General features: G+C 61.4%; 4 protein-coding genes across 4 annotated transcripts; 3 read left to right on the top strand and 1 right to left on the bottom strand.

Moving 5' to 3' along the window:
* Nucleotides 1–2,229: 2,229 nt before the first annotated feature.
* Nucleotides 2,230–14,129, top strand: LOC113999018 (KN motif and ankyrin repeat domain-containing protein 1-like). The gene is made up of 11 exons (XM_027742182.2): nt 2,230–2,324; nt 7,298–7,372; nt 7,660–9,420; nt 9,939–10,038; nt 10,185–10,385; nt 10,896–10,983; nt 11,321–11,540; nt 11,824–11,966; nt 12,226–12,426; nt 12,512–12,610; nt 12,877–14,129. Exons 2-11 carry the CDS (start codon nt 7,336–7,338, stop codon nt 12,931–12,933), a joined length of 2,907 nt encoding a protein of 968 aa, XP_027597983.1. The 5' UTR covers nt 2,230–2,324; nt 7,298–7,335; the 3' UTR covers nt 12,934–14,129.
* Nucleotides 14,130–15,908: 1,779 nt separating this feature from the next.
* RPS28 (ribosomal protein S28) lies at nt 15,909–16,483 on the bottom strand. The gene is made up of 3 exons (XM_027742186.2): nt 16,404–16,483; nt 16,254–16,301; nt 15,909–16,179 (listed from the first exon to the last, which is right to left on the bottom strand). The coding sequence occupies exons 1-3, from the start codon at nt 16,440–16,442 to the stop codon at nt 16,057–16,059; spliced, it is 210 nt and encodes a 69-aa protein (XP_027597987.1). The 5' UTR covers nt 16,443–16,483; the 3' UTR covers nt 15,909–16,056.
* A 55-nt stretch (nt 16,484–16,538) lies between these two features.
* On the top strand, nt 16,539–18,047 carry NDUFA7 (NADH:ubiquinone oxidoreductase subunit A7). Its single transcript, XM_027742185.2, has 4 exons — nt 16,539–16,623; nt 16,766–16,815; nt 16,900–17,049; nt 17,810–18,047. The coding sequence occupies exons 1-4, from the start codon at nt 16,573–16,575 to the stop codon at nt 17,904–17,906; spliced, it is 348 nt and encodes a 115-aa protein (XP_027597986.1). The 5' UTR covers nt 16,539–16,572; the 3' UTR covers nt 17,907–18,047.
* Nucleotides 18,048–18,526: 479 nt separating this feature from the next.
* CD320 (CD320 molecule) lies at nt 18,527–22,673 on the top strand. Its single transcript, XM_027742201.2, has 5 exons — nt 18,527–18,805; nt 18,983–19,192; nt 20,052–20,129; nt 20,485–20,633; nt 20,955–22,673. Exons 1-4 carry the CDS (start codon nt 18,715–18,717, stop codon nt 20,628–20,630), a joined length of 525 nt encoding a protein of 174 aa, XP_027598002.1. The 5' UTR covers nt 18,527–18,714; the 3' UTR covers nt 20,631–20,633; nt 20,955–22,673.
* The last annotated feature ends 852 nt before the right edge of the window (nt 22,674–23,525 follow it).

The following is a 23,525-nucleotide window of genomic DNA, read 5'->3' as shown; positions in this document are numbered from 1 at the left end:
ACACTGGCACAACCAGGACACCGGCACAGCCAGAACACTGGCACAACCAGGACACTGGCACAGCCGGGACACCGGCACAACCAGCATGCTGGTGCAGCCGGGACACCGGCAGCTGCTGCCATTTGCCTCCAAGCCTGGGTTTGGTTACAACCGCCAGGCACTGCTGGCCTGGGCAGGCTGGTGCCACAGCTCGGACCGGTCCTGGCTCAGCGTCCCTGGCCCGGGGTGAAGCCACCACACCGGCCGCCAGCCGAGGGTTGGGAATTGCCTTGCTCTGCGCGGCCTCCGGGGTGCAGTTGGGATTGGCACGGGGTGTGAACACCAACCAGCCTGTGTGAGTTCTCTGGCCGTGGCTTCATATTTGAGTCCTGCAGAGTTTCTTCAGCAAACAGCGAATAATTCTGAATTCTTCAGAAAAAAGGGATGTCCCTTGCGTTTGATTCTTCTCGAGGAGTCTGATCCCCACAGGGAACAACACTTGTTCAAAGGCTTTTGGTGAGTTTCAGCCTGGAAATATCTCCCAGCTGACACAGTTTTGTGCTCCAGCACTGCGTTCAAGCAGCCCCAGGGCTGTATTTCCTTGGGGGCACTGGGTGGTTTGAAGCCTCCCCACTGTTCCACAGCTCAGCACCAGCACCATTTGTGTGGGCAAGGTCTGGCACCCGCAGAGCTGTGGTGACATCACTTTCCCGAGCTCGTGTTTCCTCAACTCCTCCTTTATGTTTTTAGTTCCCCTCGCAAGGAGGAAACTGGAATTGCTCCCTGGCAGTGGGTGACATTTTTGTCAGATGTCCAAGAGCAGGATGGAACCTGGATGTGGGCCCTTCATGGAGCTCTGAGCCAGGATGCAGGGCACGAGCTCTGCAGGGCAGCTGGAAGGTGGGCTCTGGTGGGACTTGGATCATCATGCCAGACTTCACCTTTCATGACCTGGATGGAGAAGGCAAGCTACACAGTGCAGAGGACCCAACCAATTCCTTTGCCAAGCAGTCAGTGAATCGACAAGAGCAGAGCTATTCCAGACCTGCCGTGGAGACAGAATGAGGGCGTGAAATCACCAAGTTCATTACCACAGGATGCTGGGGAGGCCAAGTATGTAAATGGGTTGGAGAGGGACGAGGTCTGTCGGTGGAGGTAGATCCATTAGGGCTATTAAGGTACTTCCATCCGGATGCAAAACCTTTCTCAGGAAGTCCCCGAACTGCCAGCCGGCAGCTGGGAGGGACATCGGGAAGCACATCTTGTCTCTCCCGCTCTTCCCGTGAGCAGCGTTACAGAAGAGACAGACGTGGAAAAATACCTGGGGGGGCTCAGGGTTGAAAAGGAAAGAAAAAGAAGCAGAAGTCCTTCTCTGAGGGTTTCAGCGTTTAAGGGAGTTGGAGCAGTTAGTGAGGGCAAACTCTGAGGTGGGGAACGGCCGGGGTCCCTGCGGGATGGGGGAGAGCCCAGAGCTCGCGGCTGAACGACCAGCACGGGAAGCAGGCGGGGAAGAAAGCTGGCAAGAAAAGGAGACAAACAGCCGCTGCTGGGACAGGGAGGGCTGCCAGGAACCCAGCGGGGCCAGGCCGGGGAGCCCAGCCAGGGCCAGCGGCCCAGGGCTCCCGGCCATGAGTGGGACGAGGGCAGGAGGTGCGGGGGATGGCTGCGCTGGGGGGAGCACAGTGGGGCTGGGAGCTGGACCCCAGCCACCCGCTGGTCCCCGGCCAGCTGCGGGGTTGAGGTCAGGGCAGAGGGTACCCCAGCGCTGGGGTGACGTGAAAGGATTCCCCTTTCCGCAGGGTGACCGTCCCCGAGGCGGCCAGGTCAGGGAGAATCCTGTCCCCACGGGACTGGAGTAGGTGCACTCCATCCCCAGGGTAACCAGCGCGGGGGATCCTCTGGCCCTGGGGACACAGGGGAAGGGGACATCCCCCTTCCTGGGCTCCCTGGGACAAGAGACACCCCTTCCTCAGGGTAACCAGAACAGGGGACCCGGGGGTGACAAGGGTAGGGGACACTTCCCTCACAGGGACACCCCTCCCCCGAGGTGACCGGAACGGGGGACATCCCACCCCGGGGGGCCACGGGGACAGCGACACCTCCACCCCGGATGAGAAGGGGGCTAGCGGGGACGCCGCGGGGCGAGCGGCCGGAGGCGGTCCCCGTCCCGTCGGGCCTGGGGCCGGTCCCCGCCCGCCCCCGCCCCGCCCCGCCCCGGCCGCTCCCGCTCCCGCCCGCCCTCGGCCCGGGGCTGCGGCGGCAGCGCTGCCCGGCGCGGCGGAGCAGCCCGAGAGCCCCGGGCCCAGGACGGCGGCCCGGCTGCAGCCCAGGAGCCCGGTGGCACGGTGAGGGGCGGCGGGGACCGGGCGGGACGGGACGGGCGGCGGCGGCGGGTCCGGCGGGGCGCGGGCTCGTCCCCGTGGCGGTCCCCGCAGGGCCCCGCACCCGCCGCCGCCCGGGGCCCGCCGAGGGGCCGCTCCGGAGACCCCGCGGCCGCGCCGGGACCGCGCCGGGATGGGGCAGTCCCGGCATCCGCCGCCCCGAGGGCTCCGCCCGGGCGGCCCCGGCGGCGGGAGCGGGAGGGGAGCGGGGCTCCTGCCCGCACCTCGGGTGGGCCGCACCGGGCTGGGACGTTTCCCGGCCGGCGGCGGCGGCGGGGGCTCCCCGGGGGTCCCCTGGGCTTGGAGAGGGCGGGCGCCCCGACGTGAGGGTGCCTGGAGGGTGCACTGGGCACCCCGGGGGTGCTGGGGACCCGTAAGGTTGGGGATGCTGGTGGACTTCCGCGGGGCTGGGGGTTCTGGGGGCTCCCTGGGATCCTGGGGACCTATTCGGGCTGCGGATGCTGGGGGGCACCCCAGGGTCCTGGGGCTCCGCGGGGCTGGGGGTACTCTGGGCTCCCTGGAATGCTGGGAACACACAGGGTTGGGGGTGTTGCTGGCTCCCTCGGTGCTGAGGACCTGCAGGGCTGGGGATTCTGACGGCTCCCTGGGGTCCTGGGATCTACACAGGGGTACCCTGTGGAAACCCTGGGTGCTGGACCCACAGGGCTGGGGCTGTGACAGCCCAGGCTGCTGCAGGCCCCTCTGGAGTGCTGGAGAGCACAGGGGTGCTGCGGGGTTTGGGGTACCCCCTGTGTGCACATGGAGAACCCACCCTGGGGTTGTGCACGATGCTGTGTGTGTACCCCAGCTGTGCACCTAGGCACCTGGGGTGTAAATTTAAACACTTCATCCCTGAACCCCTCCTGGCAGCAGGGCAAGCCCAGGCCGTCACTGCTGACCCTGTGTGTCGTCAGCAGCCTCAAGGGAATTAGGAGGTGTTGGTGGAAGGTGCTATTGGGCAGCTGCCACGAGGGTGCAGGGCAAGGGGTTGATGGTCTCTGGTGGAGCTGAAGGGACCCTATAACGCTGTGGGTGCGAAGGGGCACATAGAGCTGATCCCCACGTGGGTAAGTCTTTGTATGGATTCTACATCTGTGGTGTGTGAGCTCAGGGAGGTCTCTGAGGGCTGGAGTGGGTACAGAGCCTGGGCAGCCCCTGCAGCCTCTCAGCCAACCGGGCTGGTGATGACGACACTCCAGAAATAACAGTCCAGCCCTGAAATTACACTGTTGAGAAGATCGAAGTGTTTCCCTTTCCCTCCCTGGGTCAGCACTGGTGCACCCGCCCACCTGGGATCCGGCTCCTCTGAAAGCAGCCCCAGCCTGGACAGCACAGCCAAGGTGGCCTGGGCAAGTGGGCACAGGCTGTCACAGAGCAAAGGCCCTCCCGTACAGCCCCACGGCAGGGGATGGGGATGGGACAGGGACGGGAAAGTGTGATGAGCCCCAGATACCTCCTGCTGCATCCAGCCACAGTGCCGGCGGGTGACACTGCAGGTGAGGGGCACGTGTGACAGCTGGCTCCATGTGAGGAGCCCCAATCCCAGCAGGTTGCTGGCTCTGGAGGAAGCCGTGTACTTGCTCACTGGTTTCCCTTTAACTCTGGGCCAGCCGCAGCCCCGAGGTTCGGGGCTTATCGCCTGCGCACAGCTCCGAGGGAAGCGTGCCTGGCTGAGATAAATCAAGTCGTGCTGGCCAGGGCTGCTCTGGACTCTGTTCTTCTCACATTCCTCATGACCTCAGCCTTCTGGCTCAGGAGGAGAGCCGGGGAGAGCCCTCCCTGTGTCCAGCCCCAGCCCCACTGTTGGAGCAGCCCAGGCTGCACCGCAGCATGTGGCTGAGCATGGGGGCTGCCATAGCTGTGCCCCTGGAGAGGGAAAAGGCCTGAAGAAGCCTGGAGCTTTAAGAACAGCTCTCCTAGGCCTGTCTCCTTCCAGCACAGGGACCTGGGGAGTCCAAGGGGAGATCACCCCTTAGACCATGAGGCCAAAGGTCCCAGGGGGCTGGCTGGGGCTGGGGTGTGGGGACTGGACGGTACCCAACCTGTGCCAAGGTGCCCAGCCTGCCCCATCCCTGATGTGGTTTTTTATTGTAATTGAGCAAAGCAGCTCCAGTTTTGGCCCCAAGTTTCCCGAGTTGGCATTGGTACAACAGCAAAAGGGGAGAATACAGGTGTGAGCCCAGGGCACAGCACAGCCCAGCCTCCGCAGGGTGGTTGGTTCCCTGCGCATCCTCCTCCTCTTCCTCTCGCTGCCAAGCCTCCACACCAGTGCTCTGCTTGTAGCATCCCGCTTTTCTGTGGAAACACTGGGGCTAGAAACAACGCTTTCATGGCTTCTGAAGGAAGCTGGGATCATGCAGGTTCCCCTGTCTCTGGCCCCGGGGGGTCCGTGTGCCCAGCTCCTTCAGCACAGCCCCAGTGCCCAGGGGAGCGGCCAAAGCTCAGCCTTTGGCACCAAAGTGGCTGGTACAATTGTCCCTGCCACGACTTCAGCCTGGGCAGAAAGTGGCTGCTCTGAGCAGTGCCATGGTGGTGGCAGCCAGGCCCGGACGGTGCTGACGGTGGCTGAGCCGCAGCTGGGGGGACTCGACCTGCTGGCACACTGGGACCATCTGCCCCCACTGCTCATCCTCCTGGCTCCTGTCCAGCCCCGCACCTCCCACCCAGCCCAGGGACAGTTAGCAGGGTTCAGGGCGTGTCTGCACCTCATGGGGTCCCTGGGGCGATTTGGATGTGGTTGGGAGCTGGCAGGTCCCATCCCCTTTTTTCAGAGCTGGGTGAAGGCAGAAGCTTCTGTCCTGAGTCCAGCCCATCCTGTCATACCAAAAGGAATGGGGGTCGGGAGCAGTGGGAGGGTTTCCTCCACATTTGGGGTGGGCGGTGCAGCCAAGAGGCTGCTGGTGTCAGCTGAAGGGCCACAGGAGGTGGCAGGGGGAGAAACAGCCTGTCCTTGGCTCAGTGGAGGGGACAGCAGGGCAGTGCTGGTGCAAAGGGCACCTTTGCTGCTGGAGTGGCTCAGGAGGCCTCCAGGCCTCAGCAGAGGAGGCTTTTCCTGTCCCCAGGCAGGACAATACCCGGCCGGGCGGCGGAAGGGAGCTGCCGGCCACTTCCCCCGACGAAACGCACCCGCTGGCTCCAGCTCCTGTTGCTCTCTCTTCCTCCCGTTTGATTTACAGCGTGCGTGGAGCCTGGTGGGAAGTTTGTGCTGGCCCCAGCACTGTTTAATTACCTGCAGCAAGGGCTGTGCGGGGGAGGAAGCCGAACGCTGCCCAGGGTGGGAGGGATTAGACGAGGTGGGGGATGTGTGGACCCTCTCAGGCACGAAGCCAGCAGCGTGGATGCCACGTGCTGGATGCCAGCATGGAGCCAGGATGCTCCCAGGGGAGGTGGAATGGGTGCTGGCTCAAAGCTGGGATGATCCCAAGGAAGGTGAAAGTTGGGATGTGCTTCGGCTGTGGATGGGTTGGCAGAGGGGTGGGAGAGCCCCAGAATCCATCCTGGAGACTGGTGGGGAGCATTTCATCCCTGCCTGGTTGGACTCAGCCCCGACCCTGTGCCCTGGGCTGAGGGTGGGAAGGTGCCACAGTGCCCACCCAGCCCACGCCTGGCCCGGCACTGCCACAGCTGCTCCACTGGCTCTGTGCAGTTGGGGCGAGTCGTGGGGTGGCAGCCACAGTGCCAGGGCTGGGGAGTGGCAGCTGCATCAGCATGAGCAGCAGGTGCAAGGTATGGGCTGTCACATCGTCCCCAAGCTGGGATATGTGGCAGGGCCAGCCACAGCATCTCTGCTAGAGAAGTCTGGGTTGTCATGGGTAAAGAATCTGGAGATGGATGCGAGTATTTCTGTGCAGCCAAGGCCAGATCCTGTGCCTTTCCCTTGGCAGTACTGAGCCTCAGGTTCCCCGAGGGCTGTGCCCAAGCTGCCATTCCTTTGCAGCATTCCTCCTCCCCTGCTTTCTTCCGAAAATAGCCTGTTGCCAAATGCTTTGCCCACCAACAGCTGCTCAGCCCCATGGCCACCTGTGCCCTGTGGGCAGGGCCACCATGTCCCCAGTGCCCAGGGACCCTGATGCTGCTGCACAGCAGTGGTGGATGCTCCCAGGGTGCTGTTTGCCCCATCCAGCTCCCACCAGGGTCACTTCCCACCTGGGCCCCAGCACCCAGATGGTACCAAATGTTGCAGCAGATGCCAGCTGAATGCTCACAGCTGGCGGCACCCCCAGCCATGAGCTCACCTCTGGACTGCAGCCGCATCCCTCTGGCTCTCCTCCAGCATGCCCGTGCCTGGGCACGGGAAAACCAGGGTCCTGGGAAAACCAGGCTCCTACTTCAGTCCCTCCTGCCTTATCCTAGGCTCCTATTTCAGTCCTTCCTGCCTTATCCCACATCATCAACAGGGAGAAGCAGCCAGGTCCCTCCTGAGGGTCACCCCTGAGAAAGGCATGGGCAGCGTGGGGCACCCCGGGCAGTGAGGATGGACATGGCACCCAGTACCGATGGGTGCTGGCAGCTGCCCACAGTCACGTAGCTTTGCCAAAGCATCGATTCCCTTTATCCAAAGCAAACTTCCCTCCGAGAATTGTACCTGTACCCGCTTCAGCCTCTTTTTTTTCCTGGCCTGCTCCCAGCGTGCGGCCGAGCTCCGGCTCGTGACTGCACCCTTGGAGCTGGCAGCGTGGCTGTCCCAGCCAGGCTGCAGAGCATTCCTTAAATGTCCAAACAATCCCGGCCCCGCAGGCAGCACCGCGCCTGCCCGGCTGCGGCTCCAGCATCAGCCCCGCGGCCCCGGGGCCGGGGGAGGCGAGGGGGGCCTGGCGGATGGCGGGGGGCGGCCACGGAGCGCTCCCCGGGCAGGGGGCAGGGGCGTGCCACCTCCTGGGACTCACCGGCCCCCGGGTCACAGGATTTGGCTGGATGTGGCCTCGTTGTTGTTGCAGGTTGATGGTCCCCTGGTCAGCAGCATCCTGGGGAGAAGATGGCTCAGCCGGCACCCCTGAACCAGAACCTCCCAGGTAAAGGAAGCGGGGTTGTCACCGGGTAGGGACAGCAGGAGGAGCATGAGGGGGTGGCAGGGCTGAGCTGTCCCATCCCATCCCAAGGGAGTTCCTCACCCCAGCACCAACCCCAGCACCAACAGAACGGGATTCCTGTGACACCCTATGCAGTGAGGGTGCTGGGGGCAGACACATTGCACATCATGGAGGGGAAGGGCCTGCAGGCAGCAGGTTCCAGTATAACCCAGTTGGACAGTTCCTGTCTCCACCAGGTCCCTGCCTAACCATCCCTGCTCCTCTTGCAGATCTTGGGGGCCCATTCTTGTACCGGGACCAGGACGACGGGGAGAAGAGCTCATATTCTGTGGAAACCCCCTATGGCTTCCTGCTGGACCTCGACTTCCTGAAATACGTCGATGACATTGAAAGTGGCCAAACGCTCAAGAAAGTGCCGCTGCCTCGCAGGGCGAAGGGGTCCCGTCTGCCGCCCAGCGCCCTGCGCAGCCCCAGCAGCCACGCCAGCGCCTGGACCTCCACCGAGTCCCTCACCTCCACCACCAGCGAGGAGGGCAGGACCGCGCTGCTGCTGTCCCCGCACGGCCGGGCACCCCTGGAGCCCCCGAGCAAGCCAACCTCCCACCCCGTCTCGCCACCACCCGTGCAGCTGCTCCCACCTCCCACCCGCAAGTGCCTCTTGCGAAACCCACGGGTGGAGAAGACCTTGCTGGAGACGAGCAGGAGGCTGGAGCAGGAGCAGGGCCACTTGCAGGATGCGGGCGGTCCCCCCCGCGGTGGCCCGCCCGGCGCCCTGAGCCAGCCACCCCGCTGGGTGCCGGCGGGCGCCGAGGGGCAGGGGGGCTGGGGCCGGGTGAGCCCCGGCAGCTCCGGGCGCAGCACCCCGGCGGCAGGGCTGGGCACGGCCCCGCTGCAGCACGTGCGGGAGCAGATGGCCGCGGCCCTGCGGCAGCTCCGGGACCTGGAGGAGCAGGTGAAAACCATCCCCCTCCTGGAGACGCAGATCTGTGAGCTGAAGAGGGAGAAGGCGAAGCTGCTGGAGAAGCTGTCGGCAGAGCCTGGCGAGGCGTTGGACCACCCCCCTGGCTCTGAGGCAGGGGCAGGGTGTGAGGAACCGCCCCGACCAGGGCTGGAGAGTGAAGTGGAGCCAGCGAAGGGGCGAGCGAGCAAGATTGCGGAGCTGAGGAAGCTGACGGAGAAGCTGGCGGTGCCGGAGCGGGGAGCCAGGGCTTGGCCAGGCAGGAGCCCCAGGGTGGCCGAGAGGCCGTGCCGCTCCGTGGCGGTGGGCGAGGACCGGGCCATGACAGATGCCGTGTTCTACTACCGGTCGCAGCAGGAGGGCGGTGACGCAGTGGACGGCGGGGCACGGGAGCGCAGGGACGCGGCTGTCTGGGTGCTGGAGTCATCGCTGGGGCTGGCCAGCGAGGCGGAGCGGGAGCTGGAGCTGCTGCAGCAGACGGTGGGGCACCAGAAGGAGGTGATTGCCCTGATGGAGGGGCACCTGCAGGAGGCCACGCGGGAGCTGGAGGAGCTGCGGCTGGAGGTGTGCGCCCGCCGGCCCCGCGGGCTGGTGGACAAGGAGGTGACGGCCAAGCCGCAGGTGGCCGAGGCGCTGGTGGAGGCCGCGGTAGCGACACAGAGCCGGGCAGCCGGTGACCCCCCAGATACGGCGGAGGCGGGCGTGGAGTGCTGCCCCCCGACCACCTGTGTCGGGGTGAGCTGCCGCCCCGACGGGCGGGACGTGGCGGTCGGGCCTGACTCGGCTGCCAGCTGCGATGACAAGGGCAGCCAGACCGACGTGGGCAGCATCGTCCTGGTGGGAGGACGGAAGGAGCCTGGTGCAGGCAAGGAGGCAGAGCCTGGGGGGGGCAAGGAGATGGAGCCTGGTCCAGGCAATGGCCCGAGCAGCCTCTCAGTGCAGGGCACGGGAGCAACAGAGGGGATGTGCCCAGGCAGCCTGGCCCCCAGGCCAGCTGTGCTGGACACGACACACAGCAGCCAGGACCCGTCCCCAGCACGGGACAGTGGAGCCACCCCAAGCCCTGCAACGGGTGAGTCAATGCCTTGGATGACACCAGGGTCTGGGTTGGGATGTTCCTGTGGGAAGGGAGAGGATGGCCCTGTTGGGGACAGTGCCTGCAGGGCCAACACTACCCGCAGCTGCCCATGTCCCTTCTGTACCCACCCTGGGGTCTGGTGGGTTTGGGGTGCTTGGCCCGCCTCAAGGAGAGACTATTTACAAGAGCATGTAGTGACAGGACAAGGGAGAATGATTTCAAACTGACAGAGAGTACGTTTAGATTAGATGATACTAGTGAAAAATTCTTCCCTGTGAGGGTGATGAGGCCCTGGCACAGGTTGCCCAGAGAAGTTGTGGATGCCCCATGCCTGGAAGTGTTCAAGGCCTAAGATGGAGGGGCTTGGAGCAAGGTGGTCTGCTGGAAGGTGTCCCTGCACATGGCAGGGGAGTTGGAGCAAGATGATCTTTAAAGTCCCTTCCAAGCCAAACCGTTTTGTGATTCTAAGATTGTTGCTCACTGGCCCCTGACATCCACCTCTTTGCCCGCAGGAGCCCTGAAGTCCATCATGAAGAAGCGGGATGGTCCCCCCCGGAGTGAGGCAGAGGGCAGCAAGAAGAGCCTGCAGTTTGTGGGCGTGCTGAACGGGGAGTACGTGCTGAGGGGGCTCCTGCAACCCCCATGAGCCAGTCCTGGCCCCAGCATCCCTGTCCTGGGCTGGAGGCACTGACAGTGGCAGGGCCTGGAGGGGACCAGCCAGGAGCTGTGTTGCCACCCAGGATTCTCCCTCTGTGCAGGTATGAGAGCACATCCAGTGAGGAGGAAGAGGAAGAAGGTGACAGCTCCTCTGAGAAGGGTTTGGCCGACAGCTCCGACAGCTCGGAGCAGGGAGACACCGAAACCTCGGAGGAGGAGGCCGGGGAAGGCGCGTGTGAGCCAGGACAGGAGTGCCAGGGGACTGACGTGGCCCTGCCAGAGCCACCCGAGGTGAAGGAGAAGTAAGTGCTGATGGGAAAGGCTCCCTGGCCCTGCGCAGCTGGGAGCCATGGGCTGGCACTGGGGCATCTGCCATGGCTTCAGTGCAGCCGATGGGAAAAACACATTCAGCTCCTGCAGAAACCATTCATCAGGGAACAATGCTTCCAGCTTCTTGGGTCTGCTAAGGAAAGGACAGGAGGCCCCAGATGCCTCTTTGCTGCAGAAGATAGTTTGGAGTGGGACAAAAAAAGCCAACAGTCCTCAATGGCATTTTTCAGCAAAAGGAAAAAATTTGGCCTAAGAATGGGTAAATCGTGCCCGAGCACATCCGTATAAGGCTCCGTTCTGCAGAGGTTTGCAGAGGCTGAAGCTGCCTGGCTGCAGCCACCAGGCTGGAGGTTGTGCCTTGGGGAGCTTGTGGAGGCTCACGGGCACTGGGGAGCTCCACGGGGGGACTCAGGGTGCCCCGCCCCAAGGGTTTGATGGGGTGATGCAGAGCTCTACACGAGATGCCCCCCTGCTCTCCCCAGGTTCGAGCTGAGCCCCAGGATGCGGGAGGCCTGTCTCATCGTCAAGACCCACCTGGGCCACCCCGGTGCCACCAAGAGCAAAGAGGTGGTGAGTGAGGTGCTGGGGTGGCTCGCCCAGCCCCTGCCAGCATCCCCCCAGGGCTGGCCCTCCCCAGAGAGGGGCCAGCAAAGCCTAGCTCAGCACCTTCCCCCCAAATACAGCCCTTTGCTCCAGGCTTTGTCCCAGATACCCCAAAACCTTTGTGGACTCAGCTCAGACCATCCCAACATGGGTTTGGGGGGTTCAGGGTCTGGCCTTCACCCAGCCCCCTCTGGAGCAGGGATTCTGCTCCCCACCAGGCCACCGGTGGGGGGTGGGTGCAGGGTGGCTCATGCAGAGGCTTTGGGGGAGCCCCGGCCCCAGCTCAGCCCCTCTCTGCCCACAGCTGGCCAGCAGCAGCCTGGTCCTGCAGGAGTGGTTCCGTCTGTCCAGCCAGAAGTCGTCCGTCCCCGACACTGTTGCCAACCACCTCCTGGCGTTTGCCGAGGTCTCACCGGCTCTCCTGGCCCACGTGGTGAACCTGGCAGATGGGAACGGCAACACGGCCCTGCACTACAGCGTCTCCCACTCCAACTTCCACATCGTGCGGCTGCTGCTGGACACGGGTCAGTGCCCCCCACCCCCAGGCCACATCCCACGTGGCCTGCCAGGCACAGGGGGAAGGTGCTGGAGCAGAGGGGCAGGGAGAACTGCCCAGGCTTGTGCCTGTGCATGGGTAGGGGGGTGAGAGCCTGGATTTCAAGAGGGGAGACCCATCAGCAGTTCTGTGCCCACAGGGCTGTGGGATGGCTTACAGCACCCAGGCAGGGCAGGAGCCAGGCACATGGCTTGGTCCATGTCTCTCACCAGCCCTCCAGCATCCTGAGCCCCCTCTGCCCACCCCTGCAGGGATCTGTAACGTGGACCACCAGAACAAGGCCGGGTACACCGCCCTCATGCTGGCGGCGCTGGCGGCTGTCGAGCAGGAGGACGACATGAACGTGGTCCGGAGGCTTTTCAGCATGGGCAACGTCAACGCCAAGGCCAGCCAGGTTGGCACGGGCTGGGGGCCACCACATCCCACCCCTCTGCCCACACCCCCAAGCAGCTGCCAGAGCCACGCTCAGCTCTTCCTTCCAAGGGCAGGACCGTGGCTCTAAAACCTGGAGGGGTCAGCACACGGGGAGGGCATCACCTTAGGAGCTCCTCCTGGCTGGCACAGGGCTCTCGGCAGCGGCCCTGCAGGGCAGGGGGCACAAGCGGGTGGCACAGCAGGGGCAGGGGTGGCCTGGCAGTGTCCTTTCCCCACAGGCTGGCCAGACTGCGCTGATGCTGGCTGTGAGCCACGGCCGGCAGGAGATGGTGGAGGCCCTGCTGGCCTGTGGGGCCGACGTGAACCTGCAGGACGAGGAGGGCTCCACGGCGCTGATGTGCGCCTGCGAGCACGGCCGCGCCGAGACCGTGAAGCTGCTGCTGGCTCAGCCCGCCTGCAACGTCTCCATCGTGGACAGTGTAAGGCTCTGCCGCCGGGCCTGGGCAGCCCCACGCCGTGTCCTGTCCCCACACCCCTTCCCACGTGCTCTCCCTTCCTTTTTAGGATGGTAACAACGCCGTGGCCATCGCGCTGGAGGCCGGTCACAGCGACATCGCCGCGCTCCTCTACGCCCACCTCAATGGCACGAAGGCTCAGCTGCCCGTGAGTACCACACCACTGCCCCTGTCCCACACCACTGCCCCTGTCCCACACCACTGCCCCGGCTCCTGCCATGTCCCACACTCAGGTGGGCAGGTCGCCCCAGGGGAGGGGACAGGGCCGTGGCACAGGTGAGGGTCTCCAGGAAGGGGCTGCAGGAGCAAGAGCAGAGCATTCCAGGTGCCACATGCTCAGAATAGCCCTGCTGGCCCTGACCAGGAGTCACTGGAGGAATCTCTGGTGACATTTTGTGACTGCTCTCTCTGCAGCAGGCGGCATCACCGACAGCCACGAAGAGCCCTGGGAGTCCAAAGAAACCAAATTAGAGTGACCTTGGGATCCAGCCAGCAGCCACCATCAGCACTGGGCTGTGATTCCCTCACCTGCCACCCCTCTGTGCCAAATTGCCCTCTGCAGCTTTAGTCCTGTCACTAGCGCTGTCCCTGAGCCTCCCTTGCCCGTCTCCACCCACACGTGGCCACCTCGCTGCACCAAGTGACAGGAGCCAAGCATCGAGTGACCTCGGGATGGGACATGCAGAGAGCAGAAGTCACCCCATCCCCTCTGCTCCCTGCCATGACCAGAGCTGCACTGCCTCCGAGCCCTCTGCGAGGAGGGAACAGCAGAGAACAAACCCAGCAGAACCAGCCCCTGGTTTGTGCTCTCTGGCAGCCCCGAGAAGGCAGCAGTGCTGGTGACACAGAGCCAGGAGGGCGAGTGACACTCCTGGCCCTGAGCAGGGTCACAGTGCTGTGCAGGACGTTGGGAGAGGGGACACCAGATGGTCAACGCTGCCTTGGACGTGGGCTGGGAGCACTTCCAGTCTGACATACTTGCTGCCCTTCTTTTCTGCCATTTCCTTTCCTGGCTGAAATCTGTTTTTTTTTCTTTTTTCTAGCACATGCACACAAAGCAAAAAAATTATACTGCTTGGCCAAAGGATGGAGTTCCACATGAAATCACTCGGGATTTGATTTGTTCAATGGGAGCAAAACCTCTTGAGCAGTTGGGGCTGCAGCCAAGTGACAGAAGGGGCTTAGGGCCAAGGACGTGTTTGGGGACTGAGCCTGCCCAGCTAATACCCCACATGGGGTCCTTCTCCCAAAGGAAAGAAAGCAATTGCCTCCTAAACATTTCCCCATTTAACCAGTCCCACAGACTATGCAAACAGCCAGAGCCCACAGCCCAGTCCCTCTCTGCCCACTTTCCATCCCAAAGGGGAGGAGTATCAGGAAAAACAGATGGGCCAGAAGAGCTCAGAGCACACAGGTAGGGCCTGTAGAGGGGGAACACGTATGTCAGAGAACATGTGTGTCTTTGCAAGTGTATGAGTACTATGTGGGGTGGGAACAGGGTAAGGATAAGGACCAGGAGGAAAAAGGGTTTTGCATGGGAAAGCAGCTCTGCTCTGAGCCCTTCACAAAAGTAAACCTGTCACAGCCCCCATTCCTGCTCCTTGGCCCAGCCTCCCCCTAACTTCTGCCCCTGCCAGGCTTGCTCTGAGCTGGGAAACATCCCCCTCAGAACTCACTCTGGGCACCACCCTGCTGCCCTCTTCGTGGGCCCGTCTCAGCTTTGCACTGGAGTTATACACAGCGCTCACTGCCACTCTCTAATACACTACTCTGTTTACTGCTATTTTAATACTGGTGTTTATTTTTAAGATATAAATAAAATTTAAAGTTATTTTGAAATATTACAGTGATCACCAGCGGTCTCCTGCCTCCTTGTCATGATAAAGCCCCCGAGAGCTGCAGTGGAGGCACAGCCTCCACATTCCAAGTCATTCCCTTCAAGTTTATGCACTGACTACATCCCTCAGTCTGGTTTTCCTCCCGCAGAACCGTCCCAGGGCAGGTGCAGTGGTGTCTTTGCCCCTTTCACTCTGCAGGAAAAACAGGACAAGGGACCAGCCACAGCCCTTCACCAGCCCTGGTTCTCTGTGGTGCTGCATCATTAAGGGCAATCACCACACTGAGTGTGGGGATGCAAATCACCTCCCTCCTCACATGGACAGGGACCACAGGGATACAGCCCTGAAACACCCCCACTACAAGGTTTCCCTCTGTCTGGCTGCAACTCCCAGCTGGTGGCTCCTGTCCCAGTCACCCAGCAGTCAGGGCTGGCAGGGGCCAGAGCAAACACTCTTGGGTCACTGCTGAGGCTGTGAGGGAACAAACAGCAGCCAGAGATGTAAACTCTGAGGACTTCTGGCACTCAGGGCCAGTTCTGAGCTCTGCTGCATCCCACAAACCAGAGACAGCCTTGTGTGATGCTCTAAAACTGAAACAACCCCAAAAAAGAACCACATTGAGCAACATCGTGAGCACATTGACAAGGGCTTTCTCCAGGGCACAAAATTCACCTCAGGCTGCCCATGAGCTGCCCAGGGCATAACTAACACCTGGGAAAAATCCCACAAATACTCTTAAACACCAGCCCTACAGCAATCATCATTGTCTGCTCAAGTTTAGCAATCTGTACATCTGTCCCAGCAGTGCTCTGCTCAGCTGTAGGACACCCAGACTCTCAGTCACACTACCACTGACCTGCCTCAGTCAAGCTCAGGACATTGCAGGACAAAGAACACATCAGAGATCACAGACCAGGGGCTGCAGACTTGACTTGGCTTAAACACACCACAAACCAGGACTACTCTAAGCTGACAGAAAAACACCAGTCCTTAAAAGCCAGCCCTTGAACCAGGATAGTTTTCAGGCTCATTCCTAAATTTTTCAGCCATACTTTTGCTTCATGTAATATCCTAAAGCAATACATCTTGCTAGCTGATCTTGTGGTGGAGGGGAAAGCTGAAGAAAGTGAGATAGAGGAGTCAGTAAATCAAAGGGGAGAGACAAGCACTTGCTCTCTGCATGTGACTGACAGGAAGGACAGCAAGTAGGTGTATTTATAGCAGCATTCGGAAAACAGCTTACTGAGGACAGACAGACAGAAGCAGCAGGCTGTTGCTTTGCAAGCTGGTACCAAGCTTGATTTCCAACTTGTGATTAAATTCCACTGAGGTCCCATAAGTTTCCGACACCACTTCACTATTACACAGAGAAAACTGCTTACCAGGAAGGTCAGGATTAAGGCTGCTGTAATCAAAACACGGTTATTTTTGCTGTGACAGGTCAATAAAGATGCAATAATGCAATGATATTACAACGAATGCATTACATGCAACCCCAGCAACAAGCAGGGCGTGCTGCTGTCCCTGCTGAGCCCGAGGAAAGCGGCAGGTGCTCAGGTATGAGACAGAGCTCCCAGGCACTCGCTGAGTGAGACCCGGGCACGGGGCTACTGGAAAAACCCTTTATTGCAGTGACAACACCGCCACGCTCCTCCCCACCCGCCAGGCTCCATCCCCTGACGGACGATGCAGGGACGGTCGACAGGCTCCATCCCCCGATGGACGGCCCAGGGTCGGGCGCTCGGGCAGGTCCCGCTCAGCGCAGCCGCCGGGCCTCGCGCTCCGACTCCAGCAGGGTGAGAACGTCTCCCTCTCGCACCGGGCCCTTCACGTTGCGGATGATGGAGCGGCTCGTGTCGTCCATGAACTCAACGCGCACCTGCGGGGGCGGCACCGCGTCAGCCCGGCCGGGCCCGGCCCCCGCACCCGCCCGGCCCGGCCCGGCCCGCTCACCTGCGTGCACTGCCCCTGGGACCCGGTCCGGCCCAGCACCTTGGTGACCTGCGGGGACAGAGCGGAGGGTCAGCGCGGCCGCGCGGCCCCCCTGGGCCCCCCGAAGCTCCGCACACCCACCCCGGGCCCCCCGACGCCCCTCACACCCACCCTGGCCAGCTTGATGGGCTGCACGCGGCTCGTGTCCATGGCGGCTCCGCGCAGAAAAGGGCGGTGCCTCCCCGCGCCGCTTTATATAGCGCCGAGTCTCGCGAGACCCAGCGCGCCCCGCGCGCGCTCCCGGCGCCCCCCGCGGCGCTGCCCTTCACGGCGGCCCAAGATGGCGACGGCGACGGGAATCATCCAAAAGCTCCGAAACTTCCTGGCGGGGGTGAGCACAGCGCCGGGCCCGGGGGGCCGAGAGCAGCCCCTGCCCCGCGAGGCGCTGCGCTGCGCCACCGGCTCCGCGGAGCCCCCGGCGCAGCGCGGCGGCCGCCCCGCCTGAGCCGCTCCGGCCTTGCCTTGCCTTGCAGCGGAACCTCCAGGAGAAGCTGGCGCTGCGCTACGGGGAGATCGCCAAGAGGTGCCGGGGCCGGGCCGGGCGGCGGGCGGGGCGCGGAGCGGAGCCGGGGCGCCGCCGCTGATGCTCGGAATGCTCTCTGCCCAGGACCCAGCCGCCGCCGCGGCTCCCGGTGGGCCCCAGCCACAAGTTCGCCGATAACTATTACTGCGGCCGGGACGGGCGCCGCGAGTCGCTGCCGCCCGTGGTGGTGGTGGCGGCGCAGAAGACTCTGGCTGCAGGGGCACAACCCGGCAGGTAGGTCTGGCCTGGGCGGTGCTGTCGCTGCTGAGAGGGCTCAGCCCTCATTTACACCAGGAGCGTGGTGCAGAGTTACCCAGGTTGGTAGAAGAACGTGGAACTAATTGTTTGTGTCAGTGTCTGTTTGCGAATAAATGAGGTGGTAGGAAGTTCAGTTACTGTACTCTGGAGTGCCTGTGTCCAGCTCTGGGGCATCCAAGAAAGATGTAGATATATTGAAGCAAGCCCAGAGGAGGCCACAATGATGCATCAAAGGCTGGAGCCCCTCTGCTCTGGAGACAGGTGGGAGAGCTGGGGGTATTCACCTGGAGAAGAAAAGGCTCTGGGGAGACCTGAGACCCCCTTCCAGGGCCTAAAGGGGCTCCAGGAGAGCTGGAGAGGGACTTGGGACAAGGCCTGGAGGGACAGGACAAGGGGGAATGGCTTCCCACTGCCAGAGGGCAGGATTAGATGGGATATTAGGAAGGAGTTCTCCCCTGTGAGGGTGGGGAGGCCCTGGCACAGGTTTTCCAGAGCAGCTGTGGCTGCCCATCCCTGGAAGTGTCCAGGACCAGGTTGGGCGAGGCTTGGAGCAACCTGGGCTAGTGGAGTGTGTCCCTTCCCATGGACATCTTCAATGTCCCTTCCAATCCAAACCATTCTAGGACTGTGACTAACAGACCCCTCCAGGACTACTCCAACCTGGACTGATTAAACCTGAGTGTGATTTCCATAGAGTTACTAAAGCCTCTCCTCTCCCTTCCTTCCTCTGCCACAGTTCAGACTCTGCAGTGACAACAACGCAGAAAAAAGCAGTGACACCAGGACCACCTCTTAGGAAGTGGGAGATTTCCAAGGACCAGCCCTACCTGTGAGCAGGGAGCGAGCCAAGACTGCGTGATGGGTGCAGGTGCTTCCAGAGCAGCTTCAGCGGGGAGGCTGTGGTGGATTTGGCTTCAGGAGTGCTGCAGGGAGCTGATATCTTACTAATAAATGTATTTAAAGCTATGACTACACCCCCTCCCTCTTTTGTCTCTTCTGAGTTGTTCAAGTTACTGCTCTTTAATGCCCATGTAAGGTTTGCTTGATGGAATAGCGACACAGCACAGGGATTTGAGCACAGGCTTGGGGGATTTGTGAGCCGTAGATGAAATGTCAGCGAAGAGCAGAGCTGAGTAAAGCACAGCCTTGCCCACAGGGCCTGCTGGTGCTCTGGTTCTGAAGGAAGAGACAAGCTCAGCAGCCTGTGGCACTCCCACCGCAGTCCCCTTGTCCTGCGGCGGCCGCAGGCTGCTCGGGTGCTGAGCGGCCCCTCCCCGGGGACAGCAGGTCACGGGCCACCGCGGTGCTGATGGTTTTCTAGGGAACCGCGGGAGAGCGCGGCTGTTCCCGGAGCTTGGAGGGGGCTAATCCAGGCAGTGGCAGCTCCGTGTGCTGGAACAGGCCGGTGCAGCCGAGGCGGGAGCGCTGCTCCGGGAGCGCTGCCCGGGCCGAGCCGGGCCTGTCCGGGGGTCCCTCCGCCCCCGCTCACGTGACACCGCGCCAGGGCCCCGCCCACCCCTCGCGCCCCGCCCCCCCGAGCATCCCATTGGTTGGTGGAGGCCGGGCCCGAGCGCACGCGCTCTGCATCTGTAGCGGCGCGAGCGGCGGCAGCGCGGCGTTCCATCGGTGCGGGCCCGCGGCATGGCCGGGCCGGGGCTGCCGGGGCTGGCGCTGGTGCTCGCGGTGCTGCTGCCGCTGCCGCCGCCGGGGCTGCCGCTCCCGCCGGAGAACGGTGAGTCGAGGGAGCGGCCGGGCGGGCGGCGCCCATTGGCTCCCCGCGCACGCCCTTCGCTCTCATTGGCCGGTGCCCGCGCGCGGGCTCCGCCGGGCGGGCCGTGAGGGGGGTGTGTGCAGGGGCTCCCCCTCCTGCCCCCCCCGCTCCCCTCAGCCCCTCACACCGTCCCCGCAGCTGCCCCGTCCCGCTGCCCCCCGGACCAGTTCCAGTGCGCGCCCGGCGAGCGCTGCTTCCCCCGGGACTGGCTCTGCGACGGCCACCCCGACTGCGCGGACGAGGAGGACGAGCAGGACTGCGGGACCGCGACCCCGGCGGAGCCGAGTCCCGGCGGCCCCGCGCTGACCCTGCCCTGGAGCTCGGCGGGGCCGCCCGCCGGCAGCGCAGGTACGGGGGGCGCGGGGCGGCAGAGCGGACGGAAGCCTTTGTTCCCCGCCGTCTCCGGCCTCTCCGGGGCAGCTGCGGGTCACTGTGGGTGGAGGAAGCGCTGCGGGAGACCCCCACCTTCAGCTGCCTCCGGTTGGGACGGCGCTGACGCCCCCCGGGGCTTCCTCGGGAAGCGCCTTTGTAGTACCCGCTTCCTTCTTCCAGAACACGCAGCCCTCCCAACGAGCCGGCGGCACTGGAGTCTGTCTGCCTCCCGAGCTCCTCTGATCCCTGGGGAATAGGCAGGCTGAGGGGAAGAGGATGAGGATGAGGATGAGGATGAGGATGAGGGAGGCAGCTCTGGGCCGTCCGGTGTCCGGGCAGTGTCTGCACGCCCAGCACGGCCGGCGCCTGCTGCTCGGCTCCGTGGGGTGTCCTTTGTGCTCGGAAGTGCTGTTCTGGCTTCCCTTACCCGGGGGTTTCCGTGGTGTCCGGGAACTGCAGCACCATGAGTGTGGAGAGGAGGGGCATTACTGCAGGGGTGACAGACTGGGTTTGGGTTTGGTGCCTGCACCAGTTCACCTGGCAGGTGGGGAGATGAGCTGTGTTTTGGTTGTACCTGTGGCCTCCCAGTGTCTTGAGGACAGGTCGAGGTGCTGCAGCTCCAGCTGGGAAATATCCCAGCTTTCACTGTTAGCGTTTCCAGTAGGACTTTTTTCCTCCAATGTGGGCTAATCACAGCGGCAGATAAATTGAAAATGACCTTTTGGCACTCTTGAGGTGAGCTGGGAACTCAGACAGGTGTGGGTTGGAGGTTGCTTTGAGTGCTGATTGTAAGGTAAGTCAGAAGCCTGATGGACTTGTCTCTCTTTCCTCACAGAGGCTTCAGCTACTCCTGAGCCTGGGGTCTCTGTGCCATCAAGGAGTCAAGGTTACACGTGGATCTTGATTGTTGCAGGTATGTGAGACTCAGAGTGCTGCACGTGGTCTTGGTCCTGCCATGGGCTGTAAATTGAGTATCTTGATGGAATCAATTCCAGACCTGTATAAGTAGCTGCTTTTGCTGTGCTGGATGGGCTGAGGGAGGCCTGACACCACAGCTTAATTATTGCTCTGCCTTGGCTGTGCTGTGTCCTTGGAAAGGCCATGCCATGCGATCTGGCACTAACTCACTTCCCCTCTGTCTGTCCTTTGCCCTCAAGGGAAGCTGCTCATCTCTGGCTGTTGGCTCGTGGTGTTGAGCAGCAGGGCCCAGTCCTGATGCCCAGACCAGGGCAGTCAGTGAGTCTCTGCTTGTGCATTCTCCTCTCCAGGGCTCCTCAGCATCCTGGTAGCTGCAGGTTCTGTTGCTGTGTGGGGCCTGTTCAAAGCAAAAAGCCGATCTAACACCGTCAGTCTTGAAAAAGCATCCAGGGAACAGCTTATGTCTGACAAGAGCCAGACAGGCTCCTTTCCCTGAAGGGTAAGTGTCTTGCACCCATGAGCTCTGCGTGCCTGAGGGAGAAATGCCTTCTTTCCCTGTGTTTCTGGCCTCTAGAGCTTTCCTCTCCAGGAGTAGCTTTTCCCAGCTTTCCTGCTGCTGGTCAGCCAGGTGCTGGGGGTTTCAGTCTGCCCTGACACAGCAGAACTCTCCCTTTTCCTCTGCTGCCAAGGACATGGAGCACCCATACTAAGATACTGATCTTCTGGTGTGGGTTTCTTTCTTTCACTTTGCACTAACTGAAGTCAAAACAGATTTTTGCTCCAAGTACTGTAACCAGGTGTTTTTCTGTTTTGGTAACAGGGATCTTTACACTGAGGTGACAAGGTGGGACTAGCCTGGTCTCTCTCATGCTCACCACACAGCCTGACTGAATTGGACATCAGCTCTCAAATCTGGGTTGTTACACTGAATATGAAGAGGATGCTCCCCTTGGAAATAGGTCTTAGACTGTGGGACTACTTTGGCTCTGGAAATAGCACAGGATCTTCCCTGGCACTGTGAAATCAGCCCTCACAAAGGTGGTAGGAATGTTTTGTTGTTCTGAGCTCCAGTTGTTAATGCTGTTTCCCACCAGCGTGGCCTAGGACCCAAAGATGTTTTTCTCTGTGAAATGCCAGGTGCTGTTCACTGTTTCCCTCTACTCCTAGCCAAGAGCCTGTTTTCGCCTGCCCCATTCTTCCCCCTGGATTTTGTCAGGGAATAGGGGCTTCCTAACCCGTTTCCATAGGAGCTCACTGACTCTGCACAGACCAGACAAATATTCCATGTTTGCACTAGTGTTTGATGCTGCTCAGTTCCACAGCAGGTGGCTTTTACTGACGGTTCTACCACAAGGTAACAGTTAAAATCTTCCTGTTTGCTCTCGCTTTGCTGTGCTGTCACCCAGGCCAGTGTGGGGCCAGGAGCTCCTTGGCCCCCAGGCAGGCAGCTCCTCACACACTCCCTCACACAAACACCTCCACTCTTTACTGACCTGCTCTGCCCACCCCAGTGCTGAATGCTGACTGTAACTCCTCTAACACTGTTAATGGTGTCTTCCTTAAAACTGTTCTGACACGAGTGGTGTCTCTCGGGGGTCTGTACTGGGACCAGTGCTATCCCATGTCTTCATCAATGGTGTGTAGAGTGGGATCAAGGGGACCCTCAGCCAGTGTGAGGATGAGACCAGGCTGCAGGGTGTGGCTGGGAGAGGGGGATGTCATCCAGAGAGACCCTCAGGCCCACGGGAACTTCATGAAGGTCGATAAGGTCAAGTGCAAGGTCCTGCACCTTCATCAGGGCAGCTGCTGGAGAAGAGACAGCTCCGTGAGACTGTGTTGTGTCTTGTCCCTGTCTAAAGGGGGGTTGTAAGATAGATGGAGAGAGGCTTTTCACCAAGGTCTGTAGTGACAGGGCAGGGGGCAGCAGTTACAAACTGACAGAGGTTGGGTTTAGGTGGGAGAAGAGGAAGGAAGGTCTTATGGTGAGGATGGTGAGGCTCCAGCACAGGTTGCCCAGGGCAGCTGTGGCTGCCCCATCCCTGGGGCCAAGTCAGACAGGGCTCTGAGCACTTTAGTGAAGGTGTCCTTTGAAATAAGCCACGTCTTGGGTCAGACACTGTGTGGCACATGGAGCTCCAGCCAAAGGGCTCAGTGCTGTGTGCCTTGGAACTGGCTGTGCAGGGGCAGATTAGTGCCTGGTGCCCTTGGGCCACGTGCACCTTGCACAAATGTTCACTAAGTGCACAAAGCTGCTGCCTTGGCTGCTGACCTGTGTGCCTTGAGGGTGGGAACTTGTCTTGCCAAGCAGACTCCAGTCATCAGCCTTGGAGCAGGGATCTTCCACTCCTGGATAGCGTGTGAGTGCTGCCATACCCCATGGGAGAAACTTCTAAATGTGGAGTCCTGAGTTATTCCAGGGCTGCTATTTTTAGTACCAAGGAGTTATTTGCAAGGGCGCACAACCTTGCTTCTGTTTCCATAGGGACAGGTGGGAATAGCTGTTGTAACTGACACAGGAGAATAAAGAATGTGAAACTAATGACTTCTGGAGTCTTTAATTTTCCTGGACTTGTGCATTTGCTTAAATTCTGTAGTTGGGAGTTCAAGGGCTGCATCACCACTGGATTGTCACATCCTGGGAAAGAGGATTCGTGGTGGGTGGGCTGGCACGGCCAGTAAGGGGGAGCAAGTGCTGCTGTGCCTGCCTGGGATGGACATGACTCCAGCACACACCAGCTGTAGCAGAAGAGTGAAATACAGGGAGCAGAGTGAATGGAGAGGGTGGGGACAGGAGGAACAGATGGCACTGGCACTAGGAGTGCTGTTGCCAAACAGGGGACAAGTGGGGAGTTCAGCCTAGAACAAGGTGAAAAAACTGCCTGAACTTGTCCCTTCTTTGTCAGAGCAGTGCACAGAGTGGGGAGTCCTGTAGAACGGGAGGGGCTCCAGGAGTCCCAGCAGGACAGGGCTGAGCTGGGGGCTGTAGAAGTGCTGGTGCTGTCGGGGTCAGGTGGCCAAAGTCAGCTGTCACCAGCCGGTCCCAGATCATCCTCTGAGCTCCAGCTGCCGAGCTGAGCCCAGGCTGAGCCTGGCTGGTCTGTGGTGTGGGGCAGAGCCCTCGCTCTGTTCAATGAGGAGCGAGGCCCGGAGGCAAACTCACAAGACCTTGCAGGTTTAGTTTACTGCTCCCTGAGCCAAGTGCTTCAGGGTTGAAAGAAACATATTTTCTGGATCTTGTGCCAAAACAAGATCTATGTTTTGTGACAGCAATTTCCCTTCCTCTGTCTGATGCCAGAAGTATTTTTGTTGTCCTAATCCCAGGGCTCAGAAACTTCAATTGTAGTGGAGCCTGAGCTGGTTTTGGGCCAGGAGCAGCTTTGTGCTCCAGGTC

Source organism: Pipra filicauda, unplaced genomic scaffold (genome assembly GCF_003945595.2).
Source record: "Pipra filicauda isolate LSUMZ 115617 unplaced genomic scaffold, ASM394559v2 scaffold467_size714961_pilon, whole genome shotgun sequence".
NCBI classification, from domain to species: Eukaryota; Metazoa; Chordata; class Aves; order Passeriformes; family Pipridae; genus Pipra; species Pipra filicauda.
This window is presented reverse-complemented; position numbering and strand designations above follow the sequence as displayed.